The 20,104-nt window shown below is 32.2% G+C and overlaps 1 protein-coding gene across 1 annotated transcript; it reads left to right on the top strand.

The window, feature by feature from the left end:
• The first annotated feature begins 10,412 nt into the window (after positions 1-10,412).
• LOC114170737 (mRNA cap guanine-N7 methyltransferase 1) lies at positions 10,413-18,187 on the top strand. The gene is made up of 13 exons (XM_028056286.1): positions 10,413-10,820; positions 11,461-11,600; positions 11,684-11,752; positions 11,845-11,916; positions 13,048-13,149; positions 14,577-14,633; positions 15,067-15,205; positions 15,747-15,811; positions 15,920-15,970; positions 16,222-16,284; positions 16,397-16,520; positions 16,656-16,717; positions 17,805-18,187. The coding sequence occupies exons 1-13, from the start codon at positions 10,745-10,747 to the stop codon at positions 17,898-17,900; spliced, it is 1,116 nt and encodes a 371-aa protein (XP_027912087.1). The 5' UTR covers positions 10,413-10,744; the 3' UTR covers positions 17,901-18,187.
• The last annotated feature ends 1,917 nt before the right edge of the window (positions 18,188-20,104 follow it).

Raw genomic sequence — 20,104 nt, 5'->3', positions numbered from 1 at the left:
ATGAAGAGAGAGTTTCCACATCATTGCCACATTTGTGACATGTCAATTAGCCTGTCCACGTCACTAGGCCACCATTTTCAACCCATAGTGGCATTTTTGTAATTATGAGTGGCAGAATGGTGATGTGACCACGAGTTTTAGGTCATTTTTGTCAGGGGCATCCACTTCTTCTTCCCCATTCTCCATTTTTCATGTTCTTGAGCTTGGTTGGTGACCCATGGAGGTGCATCTTTCGTTTTTCATGTTTTAGCACTTGTTTTTAACGTTTTTATGCACCATTGATAACACCCAATGTGAGTTTTTCGTTTTGAACTCATTTGCTAGCTTGGGCATTTCATTTTGTGGATTGTATTGACTTGGAACAACATACATGTATAGGGTTTTCAGTTTTTATATCATAGCAGTCATTTTTGTTCCATTAAAGCTTTATAATTCTCTTTTGCTCTTGAATTGGATTGTAACTTTCTCTTAGTGGGTTATAGTCTAGTGGATTGAGAGTAGGCATAAGTGTCAATTTGGTGGCCTATAATAAGTGAAATTGTGTTTGAATCAAGGAAGTCAGTACATTTTTAATCATTGTTGCATTTCATTTAATTTGTTGATTAACATTCAAATTTGCCAACCCCCCTCCCTTTTTGTGTTGAATTGCATCTGGAAAACAAGCTTTGAATGAAAGGTTTGGTCACTGAGAGACGAACTTGGTTGAAATATTGAGTATTAGATTTACATTTTTATTTGATCGGGTACGACCTCGATCACCCGGCCTAACATGGATATAACTCTAATCGATCTAACATAGGCTTAACTCGACTAGCCTCAAAATGGACTCGTTTAGGCTTGATTTGGACCCAATTCAACTCAGCCGAAGGTGGGCCCAACTTGACTCAACCTAAGGCAGACCTAACTTGACTTGACAGAGGTGGGCACAACATGACTCAACCAAAGGTGGGCATGATATGACTTGGAAAGAGGTGGGTTTGACTCGACTTAGCATGAGGTTGATGAGCCCCTAACCCCTACCAAAGATGGAGAGATGTGCTTAGGGAAATTAAGCGTGATTAGGGTTCTTCACCTTTCTTCTCTTAGTTTATTGAGTTTTTAAATAAATTATAGACTCATATTTGTGTCTTGTGTTTTGTAGGTTTGTTAATGGTATATCGCCTTTTGAGATTGTCACCTTTTAGAGGAATGAAGGGCTTAGGAGGAACCTAGCCTAAGGGAGTGTACTCACCACACCCTTGAAAGTGGAGAAGAGAGCATCTTAAAGTAGAGACCGCTATGATTTGGCAACCCACACACATAGGAGTGAGAGAATGCAATTTTTGAAAATTTTTGTGATGAGTGGGAGAATATTCTCGATAGTACTAATCATTAGGTTCATAGAAAGATACTTTTTGCTTTTTGGTTGAAGTCCCTACACTTTGTATTATTGATAGGAGGTTCCTCTCTTGGCTTATTTAAGAGGGACCTATCTGTAACGTTCTAGCCGAAAATTACTTATTAAAATAAATAAAAATAAATAAATATATCACAACCTCATTTATTAAACATCAATTTCCCAAAAAACGCGGAAAAACTTAAATTTCGATGTTCAACGCGCCAATATAAATAAAATAAGTCGTATCAATAAGTAATACAAATAAAATTGTATATATAATGATTACAATAAAACCATAGTCCAACATGAAAACTAGTGGTAACAAAAATCCCTGAGAGATTCTCACTCCGTCTCTAAGTATCGGTTTGCTCACCTGCATCAACATCTACTCCCATGTAACGAGTTACATGATCATCGCCACACACACACAGATAGGGTGAGCTCATTTAATTAAAACAACAATATAATAATCAATACCATATTAACAAATTTAAACCTGGTTAGTACTCTTCTCCCTTTTCTTTTTCTACTTCACTTTCAACACTTGCCTTTAGACGTCTATCATTTCTATACCCTTTAGGTGAGATCTATGATCGATCTTTGCTGTACGAGTGTCTACTCGCCCCTCTGACTACAGGCCACCACCTGATAGTCCACACGTGGGAATAACTTTGCCATAACATCTCACTGTGACACCAAGTGGAGTTCCCCAAAACAAACATAAGTTTGTAGTTGTTCCTAGACTACCAAATCTCTATCAGAATCCACTGAAGAGGGCAATCATCTGAAACCTCGCCGTACGAGCCACAACCCGCACACTCCACTAGACTTCCTAAACCACCCGGCTACAACCTAGAGTGGTCACGTGTTACCCCAATACAAGATGCACTCGTAACTGGGCCCCGACCCAAAGCATCGCATCATGAACATCCTCTAAAGCGGTGTAGAAAACTTTTCTCGCGTACCGTCACTGGACCAAAACCACCTGGCACGCATCTCACGCCGCTAGGCGGAACTTAGTTCCAGACCGCCTGGCGGGCATCACACACCGCTAGGCGCCATGCGCCTGCAACACCCTCATTGTACCGCTATCGCCTGGCGGGCACCACCGCACCGCTAGGCGCCCTACTCCGCCGTCACTGCCTGGCGCAGCCATCACCCGTCGCCAGGCACCCTGCTCCCGCTGTGACCACTGTCACTGGTTTTTGACTCTACCGCTTGGCGGCACGTCCCGCACTGTAACATCCCTGGCTACCCTTCTCCGTCCATTCATACCGGGCCCAGAGGCTGTCAGGTTACTACAGCCCAATGCACCCCAACCCCTCACCCTTCTCCGTCCATTCATACTGGGTGGGTTGTTGCCAGTGGGAATCGAACCCCCAACCTGACCTTTAACACCTCTGGCACACCAGCAGATGCTACCAGTTGTGCTGCAACATCCCTGGCTACCCTTCTCCGTCCATTCATACCGGGCCCAGAGGCTGTCAGGTTACTACAGCCCAATGCACCCCAACCCCTCACCCTTCTCCGTCCATTCATACTGGGTGGGTTGTTGCCAGTGGGAATCGAACCCCCAACCTGACCTTTAACACCTCTGGCACACCAGCAGATGCTACCAGCTTAAATCAACAAAAGATGCTAGATAACATAACTAAGGTGTGGTAATTTAAAACAACAACCATCAAAGAGGCCTGAGTTGTAAGGAAACTCACTTAGGATGAGCTTTTGGGAATCTTATGAAGTGCACCTACAAGACTAAAGTGAAAACGAAGCATCAACTTCATCAAACATAGGTCGTCAAGCTAAAGTGAATTTACTAACTCATAGAAGAAAGAAGACTAGAAGCCTTAAAACTCTAGAGGAAGATGTGGAAGTGTTTAAGGTTGAGTCTGAAAGCTCAACCAATGAGGAAATATCATTCATGTCTTGAAAGTTTGAGCATATGCTTAAGTGAAGAGGATAATGAAACCAAAGGTTTATCAAAAGATAAAGGAAGGTTTCATTTGACAAAGAAATGATGAAGAATTACAAGATATCATCTGCTATGAATGTGAAATATCTAGGCACATGTGAACTAAATGTCCCAAGCTAAAGAGAAACCCCAAGTTTAGTTAGGAAGACTTAGACTCGAGATTGGACTCAATGTCATGTAACAAGCAAACTTAGGTGTGATGGCAGATGTAAAAGGAGAGGTACAAGTTTATTTCTCTTATGGGGATCTTTTTCATAGCTACAACTTTATCGTTGAGCGGTTCTTAAAACTTAAGCAAAGATTTAAAATATTGTTTATAGAAAATGAAAAGCTCCAGAAAGATAAACTTGCAGTTGATGAATAAGTGACAACCTTAGAGTAGACTCAATTGTTAAACATTAAGAAAATTAAGTGTTTGGAAGAAAAAATCACATGTTAATTTTGAAAAACTTTCTTGAGATCTTTAAGGCTCTAAACTTTATATTTTAAAAATATAGTCAGTCATATGACTAGTCTAGTCTTGAGTATGATCTGAATAGTAAGAAAAATCATAGCAAAGCTTTTTTTGAAAAAGATAATGTGCTTGCTTTGACTATACTAAGTCTGGACACACTAGTGTCAAATGCAAACTTAAGAGAAAACCTCTTAAAACTAGTAGAAATTGAACCAAAAGAGTTTGGCTACCAAAGTAACTCATAATTATTATTGAAGATTTCTTTTGTGGAAAAGGTCAAGGACTAAGTTGGTTCCTTAGTCCTAGGTTAAGACACATGGAAAGCATAAAGTCTGCATTCTTTAATCTTAGGAAACATGTGGAGGCAATGTTCCTTTTGAAGGCATTGACAAGGGAAAATCTCAAGTGTTGGTTCCATAGGTATTTCTTCTCTTGTATCAATTAAAAATGTTTTATATGTTGAAGGACTTAGGCAAAAGTAGATGATCCCCAACAATCAATAAAGTCTTGATGATAAATAAATACTCTACTAGATGAGTAAGTTTTTGGTAAGAAGTGAAATTATGATTAGATGACTAAGAGAGAGTGTTTAATGGAAATAGAAAGAATGAGAAATTGATCAATGTTGTTCGAAGATCAAAATATATTATGTATATTGTTACTTGCATGTGCTAAATGATTATTTTTGTACAATGTATGTGTCAACAAAAGGAATAAATCTAGTTAATGCAAAGGAAAAATTTGAGCATTAGACGAGTCTAAGGATTATCCGAGTCAAGGTGTTAGACGAATCTAATAGTAGAAATAATCAAGTGAATGCGTTAGACAACATAAGTCTCTAGACAACCTTAGTCACCATGTTAGATGACTAAGGTGTTAGATGACTAAGACATTAGTTGACCAAGGGTTAGATGACCCAAGGAAATTCAAGTAATTAGACCACCAAGGTATTAGATGACTCAAAGGATTAGATAACTTAAGACAATTTAAGTCATTAGACGACCTAAGATTCGAAAAACCAAGGTATTATACGACCTAAAACAACTTATGTCATTAGACGACCTAAGTGTCAGATAACCTTTAATGTTGAAACCTTTATAATGTGCTTTGATGGTTTGAAACAGGTTTTTTATCTTTGATTATTCATGTGAATTAACATATTGATACAAGTTTTTAAAATAGAGATTCAATGATATGTATTACAATGAATATTATCATTTTGGAAATAGAAAGTTTTTGAATCAAGTTTGAGCTCTAAAAATTCAAATGCTGAATCAAGTTGATGAAATATCTAATATTGAGAAATATATAATGAATAAGTTGTTTCATGGAATGAAAGATATTATTGCTCTAACAATAATGAAGATATTTTTGTACATAATGTAGGTTTCCATTATATCAATAGGGAAAAAACAACTTGGTCATGCGACCCTCATATGTGGAGTTACTTTGAAGTTTTAAATGCAGTTAAGGAAATCAGGTATGTTAACATTAAGGGGATGTGGTATGTTGTTGAAAAAATGTTGCACTTATTGTCAGATAACGATGGTGCAATTAATATGATGAATGTAGCCAAGCATTTTGGGCAAGTTCATTTGTTTGTGGTTCATGATGTAGATGAAGCAGATGTAGTACATGGTGTGGATAAAGTAGAGGTAGTAAGTGGTGTGGATGAAGTAGAGATAATACATGTTATGGATGAAGTAGAGGTTCTTTACATTTGTGATGCACTACATGTTGATGTTGGAAGTCACTATGAGGAAGTTGTGGTAGGTCTAGTTGATGAAGTGGAGGGTCAATGTCAAGAAGTGGAGGGTTTGGTCACGAAGTGGAGGGTGCAAGTGGAGAAGTGGAAGGTGTGGGAAGACCCAAAAGAAGATTACCAGAAAGACCTAAGAAAAATAGAAGGTTGGAAGAATGAAAGTTAAGGAAGGATGACACCCAAATAGTAAAGGTGGTCACAAAAAAAAGTGTAGCATATGTTGTCTTGTTGGGCATAACAAGAATAATTGCTAACTTCGACTTGTAGATGAATTAGATACTGCACCAGAATCAACTCAGGAATCTACAAACCCTACTGACCCACCACTAACAACAACGTAACAATCATCACAAGAAACACAACCACCACCAACAACAATGCAACAATCCTCACAAGAAACACAACCACCACCACCATTAACAAGTCAACCACCACTGGACAAAAGTCACATAGCAACACCAGACCAGCATTCTCAACATTCAAAGCCATCAACAACTTCAAGGAGGATGAAATTGCAATTTATGAGGCCATGCCCATGACTGTCTTTATGTTTTTTGTCCTTTGTACTGTACTTTTTGACAAACTTAGTTGGTGAAGATTAATATTTTTGTTTTGTATTGACTAATTTAAGGTACCTAAATGTGGTGAAAGACACTATTACCAGACATCTATCAAATTTAGCAAGTTGACTTGGTTTGCCAAACATTAATCATATTGTGGTATTGTGCAATGTATTGAATTTTATCCAATGTTCGTAAATTTTTAATTTTCGTGATGTGGACATTTGTTAGGACTACATTGACAATTTTTTACAAAATTTGGAATTAATATGATCATAACAAAAACATTATTTCATTTACTCAATTTAGAACATTACAAAACAAATTCAACATTGCAAACCACAACACATAATGCAAACCTAAATACCTCAACTTTACAATACTACAAACAACAACACTATGTTAAATACAATCATAACACAACTAAATCCTACTACTAATTGCATCCTTTTCTTATAAAACTTAAGTGAAATGTCCATATCATTTATTTTCCTCTTTTTCCTAATGATGATAGCATCCCTTTCGTCAACATCTTCTACATAGCACTATTTGAAGAACTTACACCAGACAACATCAGAAGAACCACTTTGTCAATCAACGAACCAAAAATAACACAACAAAAATTTATTACATAAAAATAATAAACATTTAGTAGTATTAAGCTCGCCTTGTAATTGGGATAACCCCAAAATTGTCTACAAATGTTCTTAGGAGTTCTTGTTATTCTCAAAGTTGCCAGCTCTCCACAATTACAAATGTGGGTTAAACCCATTCTCATTGATCCTCCACCATGGCATGAAGTCCTAAAACAACGTTGGCCCCAACTATTACAGCTAAAGGAAGAAGATTGGCAGCACGGCATACCTATCTAATGAAGGCACCAAGGGGGATTGAGGATGGAGGAAAGAGTACTCTAAAACTTTCTTCAGGCCATGATATCCATCTAAAATACATGTAAATCCACCTCACATAGTACACAAACAAGCCACATAATAACAAATCAAAGACGTAATGCAAACAGTGCCAACATGTACAATGCTCTATTACTGATTTAAATGGCTTCAAGAAAAATGACCAAATTGAGCACAAATTAAAAAAATTAGGACCATTTTGAATATTACAAAAATGAAAATTAAAGTAAACAAAATTTTTGAAAATTGGGACCAATCATGTATTTAAACCTTATTATTTTAATTTAAAAATGTTTCATGGACTACAACAATTTTATGAAGGATTCAATTGTCTTTTCCTTGATTATTTTTAAGAAATTTCATATAGTATATAAAAATGTTATTGAAATTAATTTATACATCTATATTTGATATGTTTAGAAATTTGATTTTTTTTTTATATTTCATAAAGTTATATATATTGAAAAATGTTAACTTTTTAAAATTAATCCAATACAATTTATATTTTAAATTATTATTTAAATTAATAATTATTTTACCAAATGTAAATTATTTTTCTATAATTTTTTTAAACTAATATGAAGTCATGGCAAATAGGATTTCGATTTAACTAAAATCTTCATAAAATTTATGTTTTATGATTATTATTATTATTATTATAATAATACTATCTATACTATTTATTTTGGTGTATATATTCATTTTTCGTATTTATCTTTTAATTTTTTTTAAATTAAAATAATTATTTTGTCAATTTTATCCTTGTCACAACCGAAATCGTTACTGGACGACGAACCAAAAATTAAAATTTGAATAAATAGAGTTTGGGGTTGCCACCATAATTATTATAGGAAACTATGGAAAACCATAAAAGGGAGCAACGTCTGCGAAAAAACAAATTTTGGGTCTGGGAGTCGGTTACGCGTGGGGAAGGTATTAGCACCCCACAACGCCCGTCCTAAGACGGTACCTTTAATTAACTGTGAAAAATTTATGTATTTTTTTCAAAATATTTAATTTTACCCCAAAAATAGTAATAAAAGAATGTAAGAAAAAGAACTAAAATATTTTTTTGATTTTTTGGACCCGAGAAGGATTAATCCTCGCTCCTATGTATCTCCATATCAAAAAGTAAACAAAGAAAAATATTTTTTATATTTATATCATATATATATATATATATATATATATATATATTTTAGAAAAAAACCAAAAGTTAAATTGGATGTCATGCGACGCGAACGGCCGGACAGATACTAAAAAAAGAGGAAAAATATTTTTTTTATGATTAAAAAAGATGAAAATTGGAAAAACTAAATCAAAAAATGAAAGAACTGAGAGTGATATACCTTAAAAAATTTTCAACATCTCATCATCTTTTCTCTTTTTTTTTTTTTTCTTGTTTCCTTTTCTAATATTTTTGTGTTTGTTTTTTCGAATAAAAATAAGAATGAGAGGTGTCTGTGTGGGTGGCAATGAGAGTAAGAGAGAGTGTAGAGGATGTTTTCTTCTCTCTTTTTTCTACCTCCTTCAATATATATATTTTTTTAAAGAGAGATAAAAAAAAAGAGGTGTGTATGTGGGAGTGGTGATGAGAAAGAATGAGAGAAGTGTAGAGGATGTTTTTCTCGGTTCTCCTTTCCGTAGACAGAGTGCGTATTTATACTCACACCTTGCAATATCAATGCAATCTGAGTCTTAATTGTAATGAACAATATAAGGAAGGAGTTGATCATGATAGCAACACATTATGGAAATCAAATCGCAGCAAATCAGAACACAGAATCAATCAAGATCAATAAATCAATAATGTTGATTGTAACTATCAATAAATCATAGAACAAAATCAATCCCAAATAGTAATATTGATTCTTACCATTTTAAGATATATTGCTTCTAATCATTACAATCATATCACTAATTTCTCTCTCAGAAACAAAGGATATAAACTATTTGAGTTGAGTTGTTCGGCTCATGAAAAGGAGTGTGATAATTAATAACAAATTAGACTCTTCCTTTTTTTTCTTTTTTTTTCTTTTTTTCATCTTTCTTTTTTTCTTTTTTTTTCTAAAAGTAAAGTTTTGAAGAAAATTTTGTTTCACATTTTTTATTATTTTCCATTAACTAAAAACTTTTACTTTTTATTTTTTATTTTTTTTTGAAAATAAATTTATTCACCCGGATAAAATTGGGTGTTGATAATCCTTTAAGTGATCTATTTTTAAGATTGATATTTTTTTCTTTATTTTTTAAAATTTAATTATTTTTTAAATTAAAATAATTGTTTATATAAAATTGTAAAATTTATTTATATTTATTTTTATAATTATAATAATAAAAAATTTATTAATTTTGGTTATAATAAATAAATAAATACACATTCGTTCTCACGGGTTAATTATTATGGTAATATTTTATTATTAATTACAGAAAATATTGATAATACTATTCGTTTCTTAATAAACTAGTGAAAAGAAAGATAAAGATATTTAGGCATATGCGCATATATAATATAGTGCTATTTTTATTGAGTCAAAATTTAATAATTTATAATAATTATTTTTACATATTAATGTATATTTTAATTTTAAATTTAATATTTCTATTTATGTAATATATGTACTTTTATATTGCTTTATTTAATTTTAAGATATTATTTAAACAATTTAAATTTAAAATTAGAAAAATTTGAAACCATGAAAGAAAATAATTTGAATGTGAGAAAATAGAAAAATTCGAAAGTGATAAAATAAAATTAAATAGTCAACAGAAAGATTCAGTTTTAAACTTATTTAATAGAGAATAAGAAAAAATATATAATGTAATTTTTCTATATCAGAAAGTAAAATCTAAAATGAACTTCTATATGTAGTTATAGTTAAACATAATAAATTTTTTTATAATAATTAGATTATTATGAATATTGTTACTAATTATTACTAATATTTATTATTATTGATATTATAATTGATAATATTTTTATAATTAATATTAATATTATTATAATTAGTAATAATATTATAATATTATTATAACAAAATTGAAGTCATATTTCTTTAAAGTCAAATAATTTGTCTCCATATCATTTTTATTTAGAGAAATAGTGAAATTAGAGTCGTGTTTCCCTAACAACTCAACTTTAGTTTTCTCATGTATTTTACCAAACATAGTTTACCAATTGTATTTTCTTTTAAAATTTACCTATTTTAATAATTTAAATAAAATAAAACTATTTTAGCAAAAAAGAAATGATAAATCTCAGAAATAAGAAAATTAATAAATTGTGTTATTTAGGTATTGTTTACACTACTAATCTTTATTTAATTGGCTTCTTTATATGAGGGTTTGGTTCTAATTAATTTATTCATAAATTGAATACCATTGTTGGGAAGGAAAGAACCCAGCTTCCTTTAGCACCACCATTAACATACCGCTATATATCCTTCCACAGACCAGAAATTTTATTGCTTTTTGCGTATCTTTTACTTTCACTTCCACTATTCTCTCTTCAAATCGAACATACCCTACACGAACACAACCCTACGCAAAAGCCACACCAATACTCCCTCAGTTTCGGCAAAAAAAAAAGAAAAAAGAAGCACTTGGGAACAGTTTTGATTGTTGTTCTGATATCCTTTAACGATTATTGCAGCATCTTCCGGCACGCAGAGTGAGTGAGTTCATTCTTCTTCAATTTATTGTTCCCAATGAAACGTGGGTACCAGGAATCTCCTTCGACCTCGGTAGGTCCACCTCAATCCAAAGCTAGGCATGATCCTCAAGGTAAATATTTTAGTGTTTTGGCTCTAGCCCATTTGTTTTTTCATCTTTATTTCACCGTTTTGAAGGGTTTGTGGATCTGGAGTTGATTGGGTTTGACACTGTAGGTTGGTTGAATTTCCAAGTGGAGGAATGGGGTTAAAGGAATGTTTGTGGCTTTTGTATTGGGTTTGGTCTGAAATACGGAGTTAACAATTGACAATTGTATGAAATTAAAGTGCACCCCTGGTTTTGAAATATTGGGTTGCAGTTTGGGAATTGTGGTTAAAAGTAGAGGTTTTTCTGGTTGTTAACTGCATATTGCTCAACCAAAGTTACTGGCATGTTTGATAGAAGCAATATTGCAATGGACTTGCTTAATTAAATATAAATGAACTTCATAGTAATTTGTGGTGCGAAGTTTCATTGTGTAAAGAGTTTGTATGATTCAATTGTGGGCATTAGAGGCTTTGTTTTCCACTTGTTGGAAGGTTCTGGAAATTAGTTCACAACCACAATTGCGACTGCATCAGCTGCTAAGAATTTTCTATAATATCAAGAATCGTGATGAAACTGCAAACGTCAGTGCGGATGCTTTTCTTGTAACAGGTTTATATGGGGTTGTGGTTCTAGGGTTAATTATCGTTTGATGCGTTGTGTTTAGGTGGTGCAAATTTTCTTGAGGATGAAAGCACGAAGATTTTTGCTCGGAAAGTAGCTGATCATTATAGTGCAAGATCTAACCAGACTTTGGAAGAACGGGAGGCCAGTCCAATAATTCATTTAAAGAAACTCAATAACTGGGTATGTATTGTGTTCTGTAATGTATGATGTGTTACCCACAGATTACTACATGATTGCAAATTAATTTCTTTGTCATTTAGCAGATTAAGAGCGTCTTAATTCAGCTTTATGCCCGTCGAGGAGATGCAGTACTTGATCTAGCCTGTGGCAAGGTGTTAATGGGCTTTCAGTTGTGTTTAAATGCCACTAGTCATTCCCAGTTTCTTAGCCAAGCATCCTTTTTTGTTTCATGAATGTTTATCAGGGTGGTGATCTTATCAAATGGGACAAGGCCAAAATTGGATACTATGTTGGTATTGACATTGCCGAAGGTTCGGTGAGTATTATTTTGCACTGGTGTTCTTATCATGCTTCCATATTGACTTCCCCCAAATCATATCATTTATAGGGATGAATTAGGGGTACACCTCTTGCAGATTAAACACCAATATTTGCATTTTCTTAGTGTATCCAATGCCAATAGTGTCTAACATGGTTGTCAATAGCGTTGTATATTGGAGCTGTAGTGGATTGGATTCGTGGCTATTTCACTTGCTATGCTGGCGCTACCATGATATAGGCATCAAAAACCCATTTCTTTTAATGTATTCCGTTACATTTTTTCTCTTGCTTTAGATTTCCCAATTCACATTCTACTAGTTTTATCTCTCTTATTATGTTTTTTTTTTAATTTCACCATCATCTTTCATTGTTTTTAATCTCATCACTATGTTCTTTTATTGCTTAAAGATTGGTGGTAATTGTGTATAAAACTTGTCACCTATTATTTATCACGAATTTCTTTAATTTTGGTTTTCCTTTTTTTAGTGTTATCATGTTTAGTATGAATTCTTAAGTTTTTTTCTACTATTTAAAATAAAGTCATCCTGCCTCTTGACATAACACTTTCAGAGTTTACCACTGCCATCTGAGATTTATAACTATGCTCTCCAATACTACATTAGTATGTATCGATGATGTATCCAAAGAAATAGTTATTAAAAACTGTAGCCAAATATGAGATATAGAAGCTTGAATAAGAAACATAGAAGTATTGTCTTTTGATTAACCAAAAATGGAAGTTGTGCTCTTTATGGATGATGCTCAAGAAGGTGGTGTGAGATTGATATTATTCCCATTTCTTTCATTCATAGACAAAAGCTATTCATTGTAGTTTGGAGAGCTCAAGAGCTCATAAGCCACACATCAAACTCCAATACTTCCTCATGTAGTCCACTAGTTGGACCTTGCAGTTAGATCCTAAGATCATCCCTTTGCAAGTGGTAGTAAATTTTTAATTTTGGTTATGTATTTCCCCAACTTTTGGTGATAACTTATAATTATATTTTATTGCTCAAATCCATGCCCATTACATGGTGAAACACTGTATACCTTATCTTGTCAAACTATTGTTATTATGATGTATGTGTCCTCACTATTTTCTCATTGAATTCAACAATCTTTCCAGATCAAAGACTGTCGAACACGTTACAATGGTGATGCTGACCATCATCAGCGACGTAAAAAGTTTACATTTCCTGCTCGCCTTATATGTGGAGATTGTTATGAGGTGATTATCATTTCTATGCTTTTAAAATAAAGTTCTATGATTTTTTATTGATTACTTCATTAGATCCCAAAAGTAAGATTTAAATTACTAAATTTTTGATTTGTACTTCACATTTCATGTCTATTTATTCGTGTTAAAAATGGTGACAAAACCGAAAGGAAGTGTGAATAACCTTGACAGGTCTATTATAGATGAATAGAAACTTAAAAGGGGTTTAGTTGTAATTGGTTGTAACTGGGTAGTTAGTATGTGGTTTGGCCTAATAAATAGGCTCTCTGTTGTAGTTGGGGGTTTTTCAGCTTATTTTTTAGATTGATATACTGGTGTTTTCTAAGGAGAGTGTCTCTTTTGGGGTTAATTTTGTTTACCTGTGTGTGTGTGTCGTGAATACAACTCTTTCTGTTAGTTTTTGTAGCAGAGTAGGTGTTGTGTATTAGGATTTTCGATTCTTGGTTCCTAACAATCGATCTGACCTGCTGGATTTGATTATGATGGAGAATTGGGTGGGAACTTTAGAGAGATTGGTTAGTGAGCAAGAACTGACATCGGCAGAACTAAAGGCAAATCTTGAATATGTCAAGAACTGACATCGGCAGAACTAGAGGGATATTCACAAGGTTTTTAAAAATGATCTACTTCTACGACAACTATGTCTCGGTCTTTTAGGATTCCACAATTTTAAATTTTCTTCCTTCAGATTCCTTCCCTCAAAATCAAACTAAACAAAGTTTAAGCAGAAGATTTTGATCTGTTGATAATTTCTTGTTGTCAGTAACCTTTTTTTTTTCCTCTCATTTTGTTTTGTTTTTGTTCTATCTGCAAAAGTATTCAGCATACTATAATTCAATTTCAATGGGTTCGGAACTTTAGTACAATTACTTCCAGTTATGTTTTGTCTCATTTTCAAATTGTAAAGTAACATGTTTTCCGCAGTAGTTGACTAGTTGTTTACTGAATTGCCTAGGTAGATAGGAATCTGATAGAATAGTTATTAATCAAGTAGATTAAATTTTTAGAGTGTCTTTGTTTCCTGTTTTTGAAAGTTTTTTTTTTCTTAAATGAAATGAAAAAGCAAACAACTTCTTAAATCTGTCTTTTTTAAAAAAGTAATACCTTTTTTTTCAGTTTTATAAATAATAGACCTGATAACATCTGTAAGTTGTTTTGATTTTATGTTTTCAGTTTTCTATTGCTCGTGTTCTTTTATTATTTCGTCTTCCTCTCCCACTTCTATTTTTTAAAGATTATCTTTTTAAAATTGTTATATATCATAAAAGACTTTTCAAAAACTAAAAAACAAAACACAATTAAACACTAAATTTTCTTCAGAGAAAGTGATATTGCGATCTTCAACTTCAATACCAAGTTCTGAATTTTGTTTAGATGTTCAAAGAAGGTCTAGTTGTTCATATTATTTGCAATTGCAGGTTCGCTTGGACAAAGTTCTTGCGGATGATGCTCCTTTTGATATTTGTAGTTGCCAGGTAAATGATACTCTTAAAATAATTATATATAGTTGTTGAGTTTATGCAGAAAGAGAAATTTGTGTGTGCTGCCACAAAACCTAGTACCCTTAGAAGTGGCCTCTTCCAGTAACTACCATGTTTTCTGCTTTGAGTTTTGATCCATATGTTCTTGTTTTGTATCCTTACCTTTCGTTTTTCTTTTATTGCATTTAAAAATATTTATTTGGCATCTAATTTTGTTCTTGCAAAGCCCTTGTTCTGCTGCAGTTTCTCTGATACAAAAAATAAAAATGTAATTAAATTATGTGTCAACTGTAAATATTCTTGATTACTCCTTCCTTTCTTCTTTTAATAAACAAAACCATCGTACTGTTTTGTCTCAATAAATTATGAACTTTACATTTTAAGAGCGAATGTTGGATTTAGTCTGATAAACATTTTAAATGTGCAGTTTGCATTACATTACTCATGGTCTACAGAAGCCCGTGCCCGGCAAGCATTAGCTAATGTATCAGCTTTACTTCGCCCAGGAGGCATTTTCATTGGAACTATGCCTGATGCGAATGTGATTGTCAAGAAGCTTAGAGAAGGTTTTTCTTGCATGTTCAACTATTATTATTCTTTTAAAATAAATTTAGTAGTTAATGAAGTACTTTGACATCCTTTGTCTCATGTGACTGACCTCATGTAGTGAAATAAGAAATCATAACTGTTATTTTAAAAAAGTTGATAGAGATTCATAACATTTATTAAAACAGTTCACATTGACTTGTTGGTATGTTTAATGTTTATGTTAATAGTTTTAATTAAAACAATAGTATGTGTTGGAATTTGGTCCTTTGTCATTTAAAATGTCTCAATGCATATTAAAATCTTCATCCTTTGACATGTTTATGTTATCAACAAGAACAGAAACGATCATTTCCCCAGTAGAGTTTTGCACTTCTGGTGTTTCTTCTCTGCTTGCGACATTTCCTATTTGGAATTGAACTGATAAATTATTTTGCACGACATGTGCTTCACCAATAACACGCTTTGATCCTTTCTTGCGTATAAGTGGGGGATTTTGTTGGGTATGGCAATCTATTTCCTCATTTTGATTGGAGATGCTATTTTCACTGTGATTTGCAGCTGAAGGATTAACTTTCGGTAACAGTGTCTATTGGGTGCGTTTTGATGAAGAATTTTCTGACAAGGTAAGTTTGTCCTCGTGATCCTTGCGTCATCTTTAAGGCCAGAAACCTCTAATTATGGAAATGATTTTGTGAATTCTACTTACTTGAAATTATCCTTCTGTTTTTCAGAAATTTAAATCTTCCAGCCCCTTTGGAATAAAGTACACGTTCCATTTGGAGGTATACTTTCTTTCTAATCTTCCTTTTCTTAATATCAAGTAGCTGTTTTCTCATCACACAAGTCTGGTTTGCAGTTTCCTTGTCAAATTACAATGCGATATATGACTTTATGCATGCATAAATGGAGAACCTTTGTGTAACAAGTATTATGATTTTATCATTCAAAGACAATGTCTCTTATTTAGTTCACTTTAAATTTCCATACTTTTAATTTCTATCCCGCCATTTTAAGACATAATGTCTTGTTTCAGGATGCTGTTGATTGTCCTGAATGGATTGTTCCCTTCCACATATTCAAGTCGTTAGCTGAAGAGGTATGTAGCACACTGTCTGTGATACTCTGCCAAATTTCTAGCTCTTCTGAGGTAAGTGTTGATTACAATGACTTGTTTTCGTAGACTACTTATTTAAACTTATCATTTACAGTATGACTTTGAGCTTGTTTTCGCAAAGAACTCGCACGAATTTGTGCACGAATATATGAAAAAACCGGAATTTGTGGAGCTCATGCGAAGATTAGGTGCATTGGGAGATGGAAACCAAGATAATAGTAAGCCATTTCAATTTCCATTTAACTTCATTGACCAATGCGTTTCCCAGTCTTTTTTATGTGAAATCCTATTTTTAGGTGTTGTGGTTCGTGGTAATCCTAGTAATTTAGTACTTGTGCATACTTCTATTTCAGGTACACTCTCAGCTGATGAATGGGAGGCAGCATATTTATACATGTCATTTGTATTGAGAAAGGTAAGTAGCAAGCACTTGAGCTGCCTCTTAGAAAGAAAAACTTCAATCCTCCTTTATCTTCCAGAAAGGAAGTGTGATAACTAAGATAGGATAGAAATACCAAATTTTCATAACTTGTTTAAAGAGTAGAAATAAGAAGTAAGAAGAAAAAGTTATAGTAAAGAGAATGTTTTTGGTTAAATTATTTATTTTTAATTAGTATAAGAGTTTTATATAATTTATTTATATATTTATTTTTAATTAGTATTAGAGTTTTATATAATTTATTTATTTTCATTCTTCTTTTCATCCAAAACAAATGCTAAAATAATTTCCTGTTTCTTTATTTTGCTTTATTTCATTTCTTTATGTTAAATGCTCGAAATTAATATGTCTCTAGCGTTCTTGTTTGATTTGAACAAAATTGCCTTGAGTGAAAGATAAGATACTTGTGGTTTATACATAAAAAAGGATAAACTACAAGTACTGAGAATACTAAAATTTTGCATGTTGATAATAGTGCCACCATTTTCATGTCAAGTGCTTTTATTTGGCTTTTTGATTCCTAAATTTTGTTGACTCTTAGCCCTTATAAAATTCTTGATTTACGTTCTGGTTTGTTTTTTTAGGCTTTTCTACTAAAGGTTAAATATGTTTTCTATCCTCTAACTATTTTTGAAAGTTGTGTTTCATCTCTAAACTAAACTATATATTCATTTCGTCCTTACATTATATGAAAATCATGTTAAACATCGTTTCTATCAAACGACATGGAGGTTGAGGAATTCCTTGTTACATGAAACATTCCATGTGGAGTTTGTTGAGAGAATGTTTTACATTGCTTTAATAAAGTGTGTAGAGATGAAATAGGTTTAAATAATTTGTGGTCGAAAAAGATATTTAACCCTTTTATTAATATATATATATATATATATATATTGATTTTGTTTCTTTAGTATTATTGTAATATTGTCAAAAGGAACAACACATTATAAGGAGTAAAATGCAAAATATATATATAATAGGACTAAAAGAAAATAACAAAAAAAGATTATATTTGTGGTAATAAAGAAAAAGCTGAAATGGGGTTATTGATGTAATGACACAGCGAGGTCAACCTGACAAAAGCCAACAGGGTAGCAGAAGGGATCGAGGGTCAATGCAGATTGCAGAGGAAGACATCATGTACATTACTGATTACTGAACCAACAATAACCTCTTTCTCAATTTTCTAGCATGGAATGGATTAGGGCATGAAGATGCCAATACTTTTGACCTCTAGCAACCATTTTGCTGCTTGAATTTTTGTAGGGTGCACTATAAATAATTTTAAACAAAATTTGTACGTCCAAATTTGTATTAGCTTCTGGTCTGGATTAGACATGTGGCAGTCTATTTTAGCAAACTCCCTCACACTAATATATTCTTCCCTGTTACAGCAGATGAGACTATCAGTGAATATGAAAAACAATCCTTATTTAGAATTTCAAATTTTCAAGAAATTTATAATGTATAGAATTTGGTTTTTCATCCTTTTCTAATGCAGAAAATATAAAACTTGTTTTTACGTCATCTCAGTTTGGTGCTGAAGTTTGTCTAATCTTCTCTTGTCTTGAATTGCTACGGTTTTTGTCATCAGCATTGTTAAGAGTTAATTACGAAAGAGTTGTGAGAAACCTATAAGAATGTGAAAAGACCATGGCAGTCTAGTGTGTGGATGTTCAGAATTGTATCAGCTTACTTAATCAGTGTTTTCAAATTCAAGTATTAGTATGGTTTACTGGTGTTTTAAAGTTTTGTTTGATTACCCAAATTAATCCAGAACTCTGGTTTTGTTTCTCTACTTCTGTTTCTCTGCATGGGACTCCTTTTCTCTTCTCCAGTATTCCTTTCTCGTCCTTGATAATTTAGAGCATTTTCCAATCAAGTATTGTAATTCTGATAAGGCTTGAATAAATTTAGCTCCTTTTCATTAAAAAAAAAAGGCAAAAACAATAGTCTACTCTCTTTGTTCTTCAAACTACATTAGTATTATTACTTTCGTGAGAACTACAAGAATAATTAGTTGCTATTTATGATTACATTCTAATAAGGTATGTATAATTTACTATGCCAATTATTTTTTTATTTATTTTATAAATTATTCCTATAGGGTCAACTAGAAAAGGATAACATTTTTATTTGCTTTAAGAGATGAAATTTGGTTAGGTGATTGAAAGAGTATGAAAATAATTTTTTAGTGTACTCCGTGCTTAATTTACTAAGGGTTAAATATATTTTGGTTGTTTAACTTCTAGTAAGAACTAGAATTAGTCTTTCTTCAAAATTTTGGCCTAATTTAATCTCTCAACTTTAGAAATATGTTAATTTAGTCATTTTTGTCAAATTTTGTTAAGTTTATTTGACATTTTAAACGTGTTTCATGATAGTTTCGTAGCTAACATTAAAGATGAAAGTGTCAGACAGGGTAAACAACTCAAATATTATCATAAAACACATTTGAAATGTAAAATAAACTGAACAAAATTTGGTTAAAAGGATTAAATCCACACATTTCTAAAGTTGGGAGATTAAATTAAGTCAAAGTTTCGAAAATGGACTAATTTCAATTTTCACTGATAGTTAAAAGACCAAAAACATTTAATCCATTTATTAATAACAACATTTACTTAATTTATTTTCTTTACAATTTTTTTAACAATTTTTCTATTTAGTTTTTATAAATATAAGAAATAGAGATTAATTATACCTTTTTTATTGATATATCTAACATTTTAAAACACTTTTAACATGATTTGGTGAAAAAGAAAAGAAAAAGAAAAAGTTAAGAGAACAATGGATAAAACATAGAATACAAAAATTGTAACACTCATACTTTCAAGTTATATCGTTAAGTATGTTTTAGTCTCTAAACTTACATACGAAATTGAAATTAGTCCATGTCTTAAACTTTGATACATGTTGATCACCAAACTTAAAAAATGAATGGATGTCGTCCTCCAAACCTAAGTTCATTAAATTCTTTTGACATGTTAAACGCATTTTAGAATGATGTTTAAGTTGTTTTCACTATTTTGACACGTTTCAGCTCAAATGTCAGCCTAAAACATTATTTAAGAAACTCAAAAATATTAATATCATTAAGTTAAAAGACCCATATCCATTCAATTTTAAAGGTTAGGAACCAAAATGTTTCAAATTTTGAGCAATGGACAAATTCAAATTTCACATGTAACTTCAAGGACTAAATACATATTTAACCCGGAGTTATATTACCATTAGTAACTTTACTAAACATCTCACATTTTTTTCAAATAATTCATATACTTATAATATGTTTACAATCCTCCTCTTATTACAAATTTTCAAAATATTTTAACATGTCATTTGAAAGACCATACACACACA

This window comes from Vigna unguiculata, chromosome 11 (genome assembly GCF_004118075.2).
Source record: "Vigna unguiculata cultivar IT97K-499-35 chromosome 11, ASM411807v1, whole genome shotgun sequence".
In the NCBI taxonomy this organism is placed as follows: Eukaryota; Viridiplantae; Streptophyta; class Magnoliopsida; order Fabales; family Fabaceae; genus Vigna; species Vigna unguiculata.
The sequence above is the reverse complement of the archived record's forward strand: the minus strand, read 5'-3'. Positions and strand labels throughout refer to the sequence as shown.